At 27.3% G+C, this 13,521-nt stretch overlaps 4 protein-coding genes across 9 annotated transcripts; 2 read left to right on the top strand and 2 right to left on the bottom strand.

Annotated features, from left to right (window-relative positions):
• Positions 1–14: 14 nt before the first annotated feature.
• LOC100883208 (CWF19-like protein 2) lies at positions 15–3,063 on the top strand. The gene is made up of 9 exons (XM_003701432.3): positions 15–346; positions 444–845; positions 912–1,370; positions 1,443–1,560; positions 1,632–1,771; positions 1,833–1,898; positions 1,972–2,277; positions 2,354–2,692; positions 2,781–3,063. The coding sequence occupies exons 1-9, from the start codon at positions 236–238 to the stop codon at positions 2,919–2,921; spliced, it is 2,082 nt and encodes a 693-aa protein (XP_003701480.2). The 5' UTR covers positions 15–235; the 3' UTR covers positions 2,922–3,063.
• A 2-nt stretch (positions 3,064–3,065) lies between these two features.
• LOC100875851 (protein arginine methyltransferase NDUFAF7 homolog, mitochondrial) lies at positions 3,066–4,898 on the bottom strand. Of its 2 annotated transcripts, XM_012281237.2 has the most exons (6): positions 4,670–4,892; positions 4,400–4,589; positions 4,205–4,312; positions 3,856–4,137; positions 3,662–3,775; positions 3,066–3,600 (listed from the first exon to the last, which is right to left on the bottom strand). In XM_012281237.2, exons 2-6 carry the CDS (start codon positions 4,508–4,510, stop codon positions 3,103–3,105), a joined length of 1,113 nt encoding a protein of 370 aa, XP_012136627.2. In that variant the 5' UTR covers positions 4,511–4,589; positions 4,670–4,892; the 3' UTR covers positions 3,066–3,102. The 2 variants fall into 2 exon arrangements, with proteins under 2 accessions (XP_012136627.2, XP_076394555.1); XM_076538440.1 differs by having other exon boundaries at positions 4,400–4,898.
• A 170-nt stretch (positions 4,899–5,068) lies between these two features.
• LOC100875962 (uncharacterized) lies at positions 5,069–11,861 on the top strand. Of its 2 annotated transcripts, none has more exons than XM_012281252.2 (11): positions 5,069–5,577; positions 5,733–6,625; positions 6,699–6,800; positions 6,882–7,019; positions 7,101–7,609; positions 7,681–7,830; positions 7,906–8,088; positions 8,160–9,152; positions 9,222–9,413; positions 9,480–9,760; positions 9,836–11,861. In XM_012281252.2, exons 1-11 carry the CDS (start codon positions 5,414–5,416, stop codon positions 11,268–11,270), a joined length of 5,040 nt encoding a protein of 1,679 aa, XP_012136642.2. In that variant the 5' UTR covers positions 5,069–5,413; the 3' UTR covers positions 11,271–11,861. The 2 variants fall into 2 exon arrangements, with proteins under 2 accessions (XP_012136642.2, XP_012136644.2); XM_012281254.2 differs by lacking the exon at positions 5,069–5,577 and having other exon boundaries at positions 6,220–6,352; positions 6,459–6,625.
• A 30-nt stretch (positions 11,862–11,891) lies between these two features.
• LOC105661993 (uncharacterized) lies at positions 11,892–13,475 on the bottom strand. 4 transcript variants are annotated; one of them, XM_076538446.1, is made up of 5 exons: positions 12,999–13,475; positions 12,818–12,898; positions 12,426–12,619; positions 12,102–12,354; positions 11,892–12,032 (listed from the first exon to the last, which is right to left on the bottom strand). In XM_076538446.1, the coding sequence occupies exons 1-5, from the start codon at positions 13,092–13,094 to the stop codon at positions 11,904–11,906; spliced, it is 753 nt and encodes a 250-aa protein (XP_076394561.1). In that variant the 5' UTR covers positions 13,095–13,475; the 3' UTR covers positions 11,892–11,903. The 4 variants fall into 4 exon arrangements, with proteins under 4 accessions (XP_076394561.1, XP_076394563.1, XP_012136639.2 ...); XM_076538448.1 differs by having other exon boundaries at positions 12,426–12,509; positions 13,024–13,475; XM_012281249.2 differs by having other exon boundaries at positions 12,717–12,898; positions 13,110–13,474.
• Between the last annotated feature and the right edge of the window lie 46 nt (positions 13,476–13,521).

Raw genomic sequence — 13,521 nt, 5'->3', positions numbered from 1 at the left:
GTTATGTCTAATCTTTTATATAAACATATTTATGTAAACTAAATGTAAACTGATTTCCGCTTGATATTTATTCTATTTTAACATGACAGCATGTTCACATTAATTACACAAAAATAAATCATATATACATATATACTCATATATCTACATGCATTCAAATACGTTCGCAATACGTTGATGTGTATACTCATATTTATAATATAGTATATAATTAAAGTTTATATACAAACTGAAAATGAAGCATAAAAAGCATAAAGATAAATCTAAACATGAAAGAAAAAAATCGAAAAAGAAAGATAAGAGAAAACATAAATCACAAAATCATGATGAATCTGATTCAACTAATGTAAGCATTAAACTTTATTATACATTTTGTACGTTATTCTTATAAAATGTTATTCCTAATTTGCTTATGCGTAATTATAAAATTAATATAATTATAGAGTAGTAGTGATAATGAGCAACAATGGGTAGAAAAGCCAGTAAGTCAAACTAAATTACCAAAACAAAATGTAACTGACAAATCAAACGAAGAAGCACCTCTTAAAAGGGAAGATTGGATGAATATAAAAACTATATTTCCATGTGTATTTAATGAAAAACCAGCTGCATCTACTAGTATTGGAAAAACTGATGATAAACCAGATTTAGATAAATTAGGTCAAACTGATAAAGAACTAAATCCATATTGGAAAAATAATGGTAATGGTTTACCTAAGGAAAATTTAGTAAAAGAGGAACCCATAATAGATGTAAATTGGTTAAGAAAGAGTTTTCAACGAGCAAAAGAACAAGCTATAAATGAGAACAGAAGTTTAGAAGACATTGCAGCTGAAAGATGGGGGGTAAATATATAATAATTATGCTTTATTCCATTGTTTTAATATTAATGTTTATATAAAATTGTCTAGTCCTTAGAAACTATACAATCTATGATATCTAAAGCAGAAGAGATATCAAATAAAAATAAATATGGACATAAAGGTCACTTATCAAAAAGGGAAACAGGTGAACATTCCACAATTAAATCTAGAAGTTTGAACAAAAATCAACAATATAGCAAACATGACAATCTTCATTATAAAAAACAGCAGCAGGAGTATAAAAAACCAATGTCTGATGATTGTTTTCAAAATTCTTTAATGTACAAAAAAAACTATTCCAATAAAAAAAATTGGCAAAAGGATAAAATATCAAGTAAAAAAGAAGAAAATCAGTTGGTTTCAAGTACATCTGAAATGAAAAATATTAGTCCTAAAAATGACATTAACACAGTTGATGAAGAAACCAAAGAAATCGAACCATTAACAGAAGCAGAAATGAACAAATTGGGAGCAAAAATTGTTAAAGCAGAAATAATGGGTAATATGGTATGTTCATTGCCAAACTTTTGATATTAAAATCATATTAACTAAATTAGAGTATAATACATTGCTTTATAGGAACTTGCATTAGAATTAAAAAACCAGTTGAATGAAGCTAGAAAATTAGCAAACAGTATCCAATCACATAATAAAGAAAAAATCCAAAATGTAATTCTTACTCAAACTGATGCTAAAGGTATGTATAAATCTAAACAATTGATTATAGTGGATGTATACAATTTATTGAAGATCATTTCAATATAACAGGTGTTACAAGACCATTAGACCCTAGACATGAGGCTCCAGGATCCTCTAAAAATGTTAAAAGAAAGAGTGCAGAAACTTATGCTTCTGGAAAAAGAGTGCGACATTACTTTGATGATGACAAGTATTCATTACAACAACTGGTAAGTACTCATTGAAACAGTATGCTCACATTTTTCTCCAAACAATAAATTCTTTTTTTAGTTCCAGCAAGAAAAAGGAAGATGTACAAATGAAGATGATGCAATACTTATGAAAGCTGCTTCCAAAGTATGTAATAAAATTTGTTCTATATAAGGTATGTGTACATATTTATACATGTAACTATATATACGAATTGCAGAATATGGACATGGATGAAATATTTGAGGAACAAATTACTCATGTTAAATCAGATGCAAAACAGAATAACAAAGATCGTTTAGTTGCAATTAAAGAATATAAACATTTATCAAAAAGTTTGGATAATTGTCGTTGGTGTATTGATTCAAAATATATGTTGAAACATATGATTATTACAATGGATTCTGAAATTTGTTTAAGTCTACCTCCATATACTTCTTTGACTGCTGGACACTGTATAATAACACCTATTCAACACATTGCATGTCAGTTACAATTAGATGAGAATATTTGGGCAAAGCTAAAGGTAATCATATATTCGATATTACGTTTCATTCATGCTTTATTTGATATTAATGTTGATGTGATTATTTTATTTTAAGGTACTCAAACAAATTTTGTACAAAATGTTTTCGGATCAAAATCAGTATCCAATATTTTACGAAATTTACAACAACCGGCATAAGTTCTCGCATATGCAATTGCAATGTGTTCCATTACTCAAAGAAGTTGGTGAATTAGCACCAATGTATTTTAAGAAAGCTTTATTAGAGTGTGAAACAGAATGGTCAATAAATAAAAAAGTTATTAGTCTTGAAAATAAAGATGTACGTCATGCTATCCCAAATGGTCTATCTTATTTTATGGTAGAATTTGAGAAAAATAAAGGATATGCTCATGTTATTGAAGATGAACATATGTTCCCAAAAAATTTTGCAGAGGTAATGTTTCTTTCATTTCTTTTTTTTTAAAGTATTGAAATATAAAAATAATGTTTCACCAAAGTTCATTGTATTTTATATTTTTCAGGAGATTATAGGTGGAATGTTAGATATAGATCATGATATATGGCGAAAATTAAGAAATGAAACTTTTGATCAACAACGTGAAAAAGTTTTAAAATTTTCAGAAATGTGGAAAAACTACAAGTCTGAAATAAAAAAATTATAATCAATACCCAATTATACTTAATAATACTTAAGTATAATTGATATCTAAACAAATAATTTTAAAGTACATGTAGTATTAGTTATAGAAATACATGTACATTTTGTAAAAACCTTTATGAAAAAGAAATCACATTTTATTAACACGTTTATTTGTTTAAATTTGAATGTTTATTTTCAACATTTTACGTTTCGTATTTATTACAAAATCCTGCTACTGGTAATTTATGGAAATATTCCTTTAAAATTGATGGAAATAATGATAAAACTTTAAAACGTGTCCCCATTTCATTTGTAATCATTTGATACTCTGATTCCAAACGTTTTCTTTCTTCTTGTGAAGAATTTTTTAAAAGCATATCTAATCGCACATCTATTCCAAGATTTTTTAAAAAACTGGCTTGAGTCACTGGTCCAAATGATATTAACCTATCATTTTTTGTCGCAATTTTCTTAATAGCTGCGAAATCGACATCCGCTGTCAAATCTGCACTTCCCGGGTGTACTAATGGATCGTATATTTTATGTTGTGAAAATGCACGGAAAGTATCAGTCTTATCTCCATTGTGACCATAATCACAAATTAAAGCAAATCCACCATACTCCCATAAGTATTCTGCTATGTAATTTATTATTACTAGAGTATCTGGACTAACTTCTATATGTTCCCTTTTGTCATCATCCTAGAAGATATTAAGTTAGTTAATTTAACTTGTATAAGCTGAAATATTGAGAGATTCTTACTGTTAAATAAACAGTAGCAGGGGTTGCTGTATTGGACAACACATAACGAAATTTTTCTTCATTACTTCCTTCAATTATGTCAACCAAAACTTCACTCCAACCTTTGTTAGTTTTCTAAATAAAAAATTGTATTATATATGTATATGGTATGTACTGCTGACTTTTTCCTTAAATGTTAAATATAATCTTTATACCTGGAACTTATGTATGGGCAATGCATCAAAAAATTCATGTGCTAAAAATATACTAAATTTTTTAGGTAAATCCATTACAGATCGGTACCAATATACATTAATACCATCTTCTGTAACACCTTCCCTATAATAAGGAATAACATTTTGATCAAAGTTATTTGTAACAGTATCATATTCTTTAGTAGTTTTACATAAAGTTTTTGCCTGAATTGAAGAAAGAGTAGGACTAATTTCTATTAAATGTACTGATACATCACTTAGTACTTTCAATTGTTTAAACACCTAAATAATAAATTCATATTTATAAAATCTTATGGCAGTTTTGATATATTAGATAACAAAAACATACTCTCAATATATCTTTCATTAAAGTACCTCTTCCTGGACCTAGTTCAACAATTTGAAAAGGATCTTTTGAAATCTTTTTCTTTTCATATAATATCCAAACAGCTATCATCTAAAAAAGTATATAATAAAAACATACATAATAACTACACATTAAACAAGTATTTAACATACATGAATTTAAACAAAATTCACATACTTCTCCAAATAATTGTGTAATTTCTGGAGATGTAATAAAATCACCTCTTTTCCCAAAAACATCTTTATTCATATAATAACCTGCAGTTGGATGGGTCAAAACTTCTTTCATGTATTCAGCAATAGTTATAGGTCCACAGGACAAAATTTTTGTATACAAATAACGATAAAGACTTTTTGATTTTTCATTACTAGAATTGTATGATGAATAAGAACAATAATTTAAGTAATTTGGAAGAACTTTTATATCAAATAATCTATAAGTTCTTACACATTTATTTAACATTTTAATTGTCAACATATTTATAACTATAAAACAAATTTATAGGTTACAATTACTTATTATTTATATATGATACTGTTTAAATGTTGATAAATATTATTAATTTTAGATTATGGTAAGGACATAATTATTAATTATTGTAATATTTATTACTGTGAATGTTTCATACATGAAATATATACTTTATAAACAGTTAATGTACGCGGAGACGAAAACTAAAGGAATAGCAAAAATAAGCAAATGTTATGTCCAATTCACAGGAAATAAAACTTTCTAAATACTTTCAACCTTTCATATTACTATTTTGTTCGATTACTATTATAAAATGAATAAATTATAAGTTGACTTATAAAAGTAGGTATTTATTTGAGAAAATTTTATTATTAGTTGATTCCTATGAATTAGACATAATGTGTCCCTTTCTCTGGAAATATTACGAGTGATGTGACTTTTTCCCCTTGACCAGTATTTTCCCTAGGGAATACACATTTGTAGTTGAATGTAGAAAAAAACAAAGTGGAAAGTTATTCTACAATCATTCTTTAAATAAATAATGAAATAAGAGTATTAGTGTATATAATTTATTTTGTAATATATGGTGTACTTATACACAGTACGAATTTCTAATCAAAAACTTTGAATAGTAGTGTTACATTTTGTTAACCTTAACCTTAGTTGATGATAAGTGTAAATAATTGTAAGTTTAATAATGCACCATATTATAAAAAATAAATGGATATGAAAATGATATATAAATCACTACCACCATTAGTCGAAGGCAAAATTCAGGGTTACTTAAAGTTGGTCATAGATGAAATTGTTTGGATAAAAAAATATCTTGGAGAGATCAGTGTATTCCTATCTTGGTGGGGAGAAACGGATAAAGTTCAATTTAGGTGAATAATTTGTAGACTTTTCTAAATATTGATAATTTTCAATTATAATGTATTTAATGAATTCTGCTTGTATATTTTTATACACATTGGTTTAATTACTTTTTTATTTAGAACCTACTACTTTGTTATATATATTTTACGTTATTTTTTTTCAGGCCAATAGACATTACAAAGAATGTTGTAAGGTCACAACAAGAAACAACCAAGATTTATGCTATTCGTACAAATATAAGTCTTTTTGAAGAATACATTAAAAATTGTGAATCCATACAATTAGTTATTGTTGATGAGGAAACAAACACAGTTGTAGGAATATCTCAAATAACAGATTTATTGGACATTTTTAAAAATAAGTCATATTTTAAATATGTCCCAGTTATAAATAATTCAGGAAATAAAATAGGAGAATTACATGTTTCTATGAAGTTAGAATATGCAACAAGAGCTTTAAATACACAATTAAAGACATGTAAATATGATAACAAACAAAGTATTACCAGTACACTTCCAGTTATTAGTAATATAAAACATCAAATAGATGTAACAAATGATAAATATACCACATGCAGAAAATTGAAATCTGAAGAGAATGAAATTTATAAGTCTGTTTTAAAATCAAGGAGTACAGAATTTCAAGAACCAGTGAATAGATTTAACAATGAAGTAACAGATAAGCTTGTAGCTCAAGTTGTTGCAAGAGCACAAAGACTCAGAGGAGCATTATTAAAAGAAACATGCAATGAAGATGTTTTTACTTTTAATGATAATTTAATAAGTAATAACTTACAATCTTATGATGCTACTGAAAACCAAGCAAGATTATCTGAATATTTTTTGGACGAGGATATGACTTCTTCTGATGAAAATAAAACATTATATAGTTTCAGATCAATGTCTTCAACCTCACGTTTAATAGATGATACATCTAATAATTTAAAAACTTGCAAATGTGATAATAAAATAAGGACATTAAGTAATATGTCTCCTACACAGATAAATACTTCTGTGGATGAAATATCAAGGAAAAAACCATGTACCAGTTCAAAAGGTTTATAACCTATTATAAGTAAAAAGTAATGGCTTGCAGATGTTATACTGATAAATGATATATTTCATTTCAGATATTGCAACAATTAAGCAAATAGTCTACATCAGGATTTTTGTGAAATCGTTTACTTTAAGCTCTGCTGGTTATAGACGGGTTAAATCTTGTTCATTGTCACGTATGAAAATTTACCAAAGTTAACAATTTATACTACATATTTATGTTTAGATATTTAAAGTATTATATTTTTTGTTTTTAGATGATGATAGCAATTTTTTATCTGCAACATATTTTGTTCAATATGATATGACTTTTGATTATATCAGAAAAATAGGTAAAATGTGGGTTAATGATAATAGACCTATAAAAATATCTTCCAAGAAAAAGACAAAGCAAGGTTAGTCTACTACATGAATATACATATATTTGTAATATGATTTACTAAAAATACAGAAATAATCGAAGTTTATCTTTCTAGTAATTCACTTCAACCACGATAGTATATACGGAATATTAATATTGAAACCATCCACAGAATACATTATAAAATTTAAATTATTCGTTCGTCATCTTAGTAAGAAATCATTAATTGAGTTGGGAACTGCCACTGTGTACATCAATGATATTATGAAAAATGAAAATTGGATTATTGCACAGCCTTTAGTTATTGTTAACAAAGGAATAAAAATAGGCGAACTAAATTTAATCATAGAATTAGATGTTGATTCTAGTCATTTTGCACAACATATTGGTTTTCTACAAACACGAGAAGTATTATCCAAAGATAATAATAAAGGGGGTAAAAAGGTTTCAGAAAATCAAACTAAAACAGGTAGTCAAAAATCGTCAACTTCGACGAAAAAAATAGACCGTTCAACTAACATTGATGATTCATTTACTACAAAAAATGTGCTACATCACAAGGCAGAAAATATAGATGATAATAGGATTGATGTAAAAGATCAAGATAATAGTATTGGAAATAAGGTATAATGAATAATACATATTACAAATATAATTTGATTGATTATTTCCATTGAAAAGTAATTATTTTACAGGTTTTGCTTCAAGGTCTAATATATGTTGCTGAAGGAAAAGATCTGCCGGAATTAAATACTTATTTAATATGCAGAGCATTTTGGAGAGAAGATCAAATTAAAAGTCAAGTCTGTTATAATACAACAACTCCATTTTATCATTTTTGTCAAGTAAACATGTTGTTTCTTTATATTTGTATTATTTATATGTTAACATACATATTTATGTATTTTTTTAAATTGCAGTTAGTGCCTCTGATTTATGGTACTGATTTATTGGAACGTATTAAGGACAATTACGTAATTATCGAAGTTTACTATAGAAATAACAACATAGATACTTTATTAGGATTGGCAAAATTGCCTGTTCATCAGTTTTATATTGCTTATAGAGATTCACGTGTGCTATCACATTTATTGTTGTCTAAGGTATATAATTTCAAATGAACGTAATTCTTAATTAGGTTATTTATAAAACTGTTTATAATTTACTGTTCCAGTATCCTGTAATAGGTGTAGATGGGTGGGTACCAATCATGGATCCTGTTACTGGTCAGTCTTATGGGCAGTTACTTGCATTAGTAGCTCTAGGTACCGCTGAACAAATTACATTATTAGAAACGTCTAAAGGTTTACGAAATATCACCACTAATCAGCAAACAGTAGTTTCAAGAAACCCTTTTGACTGCACACAATATTCGCAGCATCAGTCTTTATACGACCCAAAGCAACCGCAATCCAGTGGAGAAACAATTTTGCAGAGCAATTTTCTTGAAAATAATGCAGATAATACTATAAAGAAATTATACTCTCCAAATTTAAAAACTCAAGAATGTCAAACAAACATTTCTACTGTTAAAGAATTTAAGTTCAATAAAAAGTTACAAGAAGAGATTTCAAATCCAGAGTATTCATTATTACATAATGCAACTGATCAGTCGTCGCAAGTTGTTAACGGTAGTAAAGCAATCATAGATCAAGCAGCTCAAACTGAAACAGATTTGGAAGAAAAACAACGAATAGATGTGGAAGAACAAACATGTATAAATGAATTGTATTTTAATAATGATTCTGACGATGGTGATAATAATAGTATCAGACATAATTTTCATTTGCCTACAAATACATATAGAAGCGTCGGTGTTGGTGCCGAATATAACGAAGAAAGTGACCAACAACTAAACACTGCTCAGAGTAATACAACATTTAATTTACCAAGTGAAATTCATATAGAAAATGAATCAACGGATTCTTTATGTAACCAAACAACATTTAGGGCTATTGTAGAGATTGAATGCGCTTTACATTTACCAAAAGTAGAAAAAGCTAATGAAACCATTGAACCAAGTACATATGTATCATTTCAGGCTAATACATCTGATCCTTTAAAGCATTCAAATTCATACATGATTACTAATGTTTTCGCACATAGTTGTAATCCTAAATGGAACTGGAAATGTGATACAAAACTATCAACGGAGTTGCTTTTACATGTATGCAACTTTAATGTATTTAAATTATTTGTTACCTATATTTTGCACAATTACGACTTTTTTTTTTAGGATGAAAAGAGGTTGATCTTAAAAGTTTGGCGAATATTTGACCCAGATATAAGTATGCAAATAAATTTAGAAAAGGATATGGTTATAGGATTTTCTGCCATTGATCTCTCGATTTTAATTAATGGTTTTCCTACGGTATCTGGTTGGTTTCATATAATGGATTTCACTGGAAAATGCAACGGCCAAATCAAAGTACTATTTAGTTTTAATTTTTATGCAACATACCTGTTTTTGTGTATTTTACTATCGATATTTCAGGTGTCTATAACACCGTTGGATAATTTAGTATTACTTGGGAAACCAATATCATTAAGTACAACACGACTGCCAATATGTACTATACCTCAATCAAGTGAATTATTACCATGTAATTATGAAATGCATTATGCTAATATCGAGGAAAACGAAACCAATTATAGTACATCAGTATCTGCACAGGAAGAAGATAAATCAGTCCATAGTGAAAGTCAGTTAAATAATCGTGTAACACAAATGGGTCTTGAAGATATGTCTATGTCATTTTTGTCCTTGTCTTTGAAGTATGTTTATCTCTTTACTTCATCACCTAGTATGATATGTTATAATAATAGCATAACATTTATATTTTTTTGTAGACAAAAACTAACAGAATTGGATGAAATTACGAGACGTTTAGAATCACGATTACGTGATGTTACAAATACAGCTTTCGAAGATGATTTTGAAAACGAGTTTGATTTAAACGAACCAACTAGTGATAATGAAAATAACGACTTTAAAACTGCAAATCGTATTGCACCCATTCCAACAATTAATAATAATGATATGACACGTCAAATACCTCGTTCAGAAAAAAATTTATTGCATAATACAAATACTATAGATATTGAAAATCAGAATATGTCAAGTGAAATTGAAATTCAGAATCATTTACCTGAGACGTATACTACCTATGATAGAACAGTTAATTACGAGGTAATGAAACCTAATTTTTCCAAACCATCATGTTTCTGTCGGAAACAAAATTTACCAAATAATAATCATTGTGTACAACATCAAAACGATCATTTAGTACAAAGTTTGAAAACATCAGATAATATTTTGTCCGATTGTCCAGAACGGGGAACAAAAACTGATATAAATTATTTGCTTGACAAATTATCATTACAACTTCCCATGCAATCGTATGCAAGTAATGTTATACCAACGAAAAAAAATACTACTAATTCAACAACAAACACACAACAAAATAATAAAAATATAAATTTTCAAGATAATAATAGATGTGATCAAAAAGTACATACAGAATCTACTCAAACAAATAACGTAAGTGAACAAGATATTAAACATTCTGAAGGTCAAATGGAAAACGATATCTCTGTTAAGGAAGATGTTGAATATAGTAGTAAAGAACCACCCGAAGTACTTACGCAACCGCAAACTACTAATAAAATGTCGACAGTAATACGCGAAGAATTAATTGCGGAAGAAAGTAGTAATATATCAAGATGCGACGAATTAACAACTTATCTTGTAACTTCAAATATTCGTCATATGGATTTAAATAACATTTTAAATCCACTTTTATATCAACATTTAGTACCAGATTTACATTATCTAAATCCATCATCGGAAGAAGAAATTGTTGAGCAGTTAGATAACCGTTATAGTAAAGCTTTTAATGCTTCACTAAGCAGTAGATTAAACAAAGTGCAAAGTTTAATGCAGATTAATGTATCCCCAGAAAATACTGATCTCTTTAGAATAACATCATCTGGATTGTCAGAAAACATGAATGATAGCATTGATTTAACTGTTCTTCATAAGTCTAGTTATAATGATCTACTTGCAAATACTAGTACAGACTCAACTACAACTATTACAACTGAAAAATCATTAATAAAATTAATTGATGTAGAAGCGACTGAAAACAATTATTCTACTTCTTCCGAAACATCCGTACTTTCGAGACAAGCTCCTGATGGCGGAAACCCTGTCGAAGATGTTATGAAACCATTAATAGTACAACAAACAAATGAGATTCAAGATTCTTCTTCGAGTAGCATATAATTAATGTGCAATGAGATTGTTATATCAATTATAATTATGAATTTGATTCAAACATATTTGTTGATTACTCTGCTTTTATATTTCAGCCTAGGAAATAGCTATTAGAATGTGTATGACTAAACTATTTGCTTGGATTTTACATATAATTTATCATTCTATATTTTAGATATATATACATGTGTAAGATCAAATTATTAATATTTTATTTGTTATTTTTACTCGACGCTTATAAAATATGAAGCATACATTCATTAATGCAAAGGTAATACCTAACACTAATAAGTAATATTTCCTTTGTATGGACTGATTACCATGTATACGTAATAATATTAGTAGTTATAAAAATACCCATTATTAAACTAAATCTTTTACTAATTACGCAAATACATTATTCAAAATATTTACTATATATAAATATACATAAGTCACTACTATTTTTATATAATTTTTGTATATACAAATAAATATGAATTTAAAGTAATAAATTGTAGAAGTGATGACTGAACTTTAAATGTATCAAATAAATCCAAAAAATGTTCAGTACATAAATAATTGTATTAACATGTAAGAAGAATAAATATTAAGATTAAATTTTGTCTATCATGCCATATCTTTAAACACCATGCAATATTTTTATCCTTTTAAATAGGTAGAAAGATAGGCTTCTCTATGCATCCACTTTGCAATATCCGAGGGATGCATTAACCATATTTTTGCCATTGTATTTTCATGTCGATGTATATTAGAACAATCTCGTATTTTCTAAAATAAATAAATATGTATATAAATACTTCTTTATGTGTCCTTATATACTAAGAATGAAAATCTTACACGAAACTGTTGTAATTCTCTTCTTTTATATGTTGTTTGTGTTTCATATTCTTTATTCATACATGACCGACATAAAAATAGTTTATTTTTTAGGTGCCAATAGTCACCAGTCAATTTTTTGTTACATATTTTGCAAACATCTGTGTTTTTGCTACAACATTTTAAATCCACTCCAAGTTTCATATTCATTTTACCACCAAAACTGTGATAAAATTTATGACATGGTTCTTTAATGCTAACATACATTCCTGGCCTATATTACAATTAAAATTAGTTCATCTGGCCTATGTAATTCATTACAAATAATTTAGTTTATCATTATACCCTGGAATTCCACTGTCAATAAATTTTCCTCTACTGCTGGTAGATTCAAATGGATGTTTGGATTCATGTACTTGTTTAGGAAACCTAGAAATATTGTAATCAGATGGCGATGGACTAGTATGTTTGAGAAGAATTTTGGTACTGAATCTGGCAATACCACTATAGCCTTTTCTACTAATACTATGAGAACAGGGCTAAAAATAAATATACATTATCTGAATTAATCCTGCAATACATTCGCTATAAAATATTCACAAGACATTGTTTAATATGTTTAACAATTAATTATACCTTAGTTTTAATAGCTTGAAATGACTGCAAAACATTATATGAATTTGGTGCTACATTTTCATGATCTTCTAATGTATAATGTTTCATAAATGGACTCATACCAGCTTTTGAAGTATCGCGAGGACATCCAGAGCCAAAACATACTTTTTGTTGTTCTTGTTTTTGTAATACATATTGAAATCCTATATTTGTAAATAAATATTCAGACACATTATTATTGTATGAATTTATTTATTTAGCAATATTTTATTTATTGTATTATAAAATAATAATAGTAAGTACACTTTTGCATAGAAATAAATTGTACCTTCCATTATGCTTAATTTCAAACGATTTTTTAATATACAATAAGTATATTTGATCCAGTAATGTTTCCATACATCTACAACATACCTAACTGTTTTGCAGATAACTTCAAAGTATAAAAACTAAATATTTGTATGCATAACATTTATAAACATAATATTGAAACTAGTAGACACGAACAGTTTTATGTACAATTATAAATTACATTAATAAAAAAATCATGACGTTATAATTTGTACGCTTCACTTAATTTTATAAAAGTAAAATAGAATACATGTATTACATTTTTTCCTTAAAATATATTTTATATAATTTTTAATAATTATTCACTTAAAATTACTGATAATTTTACATTAAAGTATGACTATGCAGCAAGAATAGTATGTATGGAAATATATAAATACGTATCGGCATTAAAATTTTATGTTTTAACGCCCTCGCGTAACTACGCATGCTTACATTGAATCATGAAGATATAACTAACGCTGTTTTGATCAAA

Source organism: Megachile rotundata, chromosome 12, assembly GCF_050947335.1.
Source record: "Megachile rotundata isolate GNS110a chromosome 12, iyMegRotu1, whole genome shotgun sequence".
NCBI lineage: Eukaryota > Metazoa > Arthropoda > Insecta > Hymenoptera > Megachilidae > Megachile > Megachile rotundata.
This window is presented reverse-complemented; position numbering and strand designations above follow the sequence as displayed.

Excerpts from the sequence above, each read along its gene's own strand:
- LOC100875962 (XM_012281252.2), top strand. The coding sequence starts at position 5,414 with ATGGATATGAAAATGATATATAAATCACTACCACCATTAGTCGAAGGC. Across the intron at positions 9,153-9,221 it reads CAACGGAGTTGCTTTTACAT|GATGAAAAGAGGTTGATCTT; the intron begins GTATGCAACTTT and ends TTTTTTTTTTAG. Across the intron at positions 9,761-9,835 it reads TTTTTGTCCTTGTCTTTGAA|ACAAAAACTAACAGAATTGG; the intron begins GTATGTTTATCT and ends ATTTTTTTGTAG.
- LOC100875851 (XM_076538440.1), bottom strand. The coding sequence starts at position 4,699 with ATGTTGACAATTAAAATGTTAAATAAATGTGTAAGAACTTATAGATTA. Across the intron at positions 3,776-3,855 it reads TGCCCATACATAAGTTCCAG|AAAACTAACAAAGGTTGGAG; the intron begins GTATAAAGATTA and ends TTTTTTATTTAG. Across the intron at positions 3,601-3,661 it reads CTGCTACTGTTTATTTAACA|GATGATGACAAAAGGGAACA; the intron begins GTAAGAATCTCT and ends AATATCTTCTAG.
- LOC100883208 (XM_003701432.3), top strand. The coding sequence starts at position 236 with ATGAAGCATAAAAAGCATAAAGATAAATCTAAACATGAAAGAAAAAAA. Across the intron at positions 1,561-1,631 it reads TACTCAAACTGATGCTAAAG|GTGTTACAAGACCATTAGAC; the intron begins GTATGTATAAAT and ends TCAATATAACAG. Across the intron at positions 2,278-2,353 it reads ATATTTGGGCAAAGCTAAAG|GTACTCAAACAAATTTTGTA; the intron begins GTAATCATATAT and ends TTTTATTTTAAG.
- LOC105661993 (XM_012281249.2), bottom strand. The coding sequence starts at position 13,167 with ATGTTATGCATACAAATATTTAGTTTTTATACTTTGAAGTTATCTGCA. Across the intron at positions 12,620-12,716 it reads TTCAAGCTATTAAAACTAAG|CCCTGTTCTCATAGTATTAG; the intron begins GTATAATTAATT and ends ATTTATTTTTAG. Across the intron at positions 12,355-12,425 it reads ATTGACAGTGGAATTCCAGG|GCCAGGAATGTATGTTAGCA; the intron begins GTATAATGATAA and ends ATTGTAATATAG.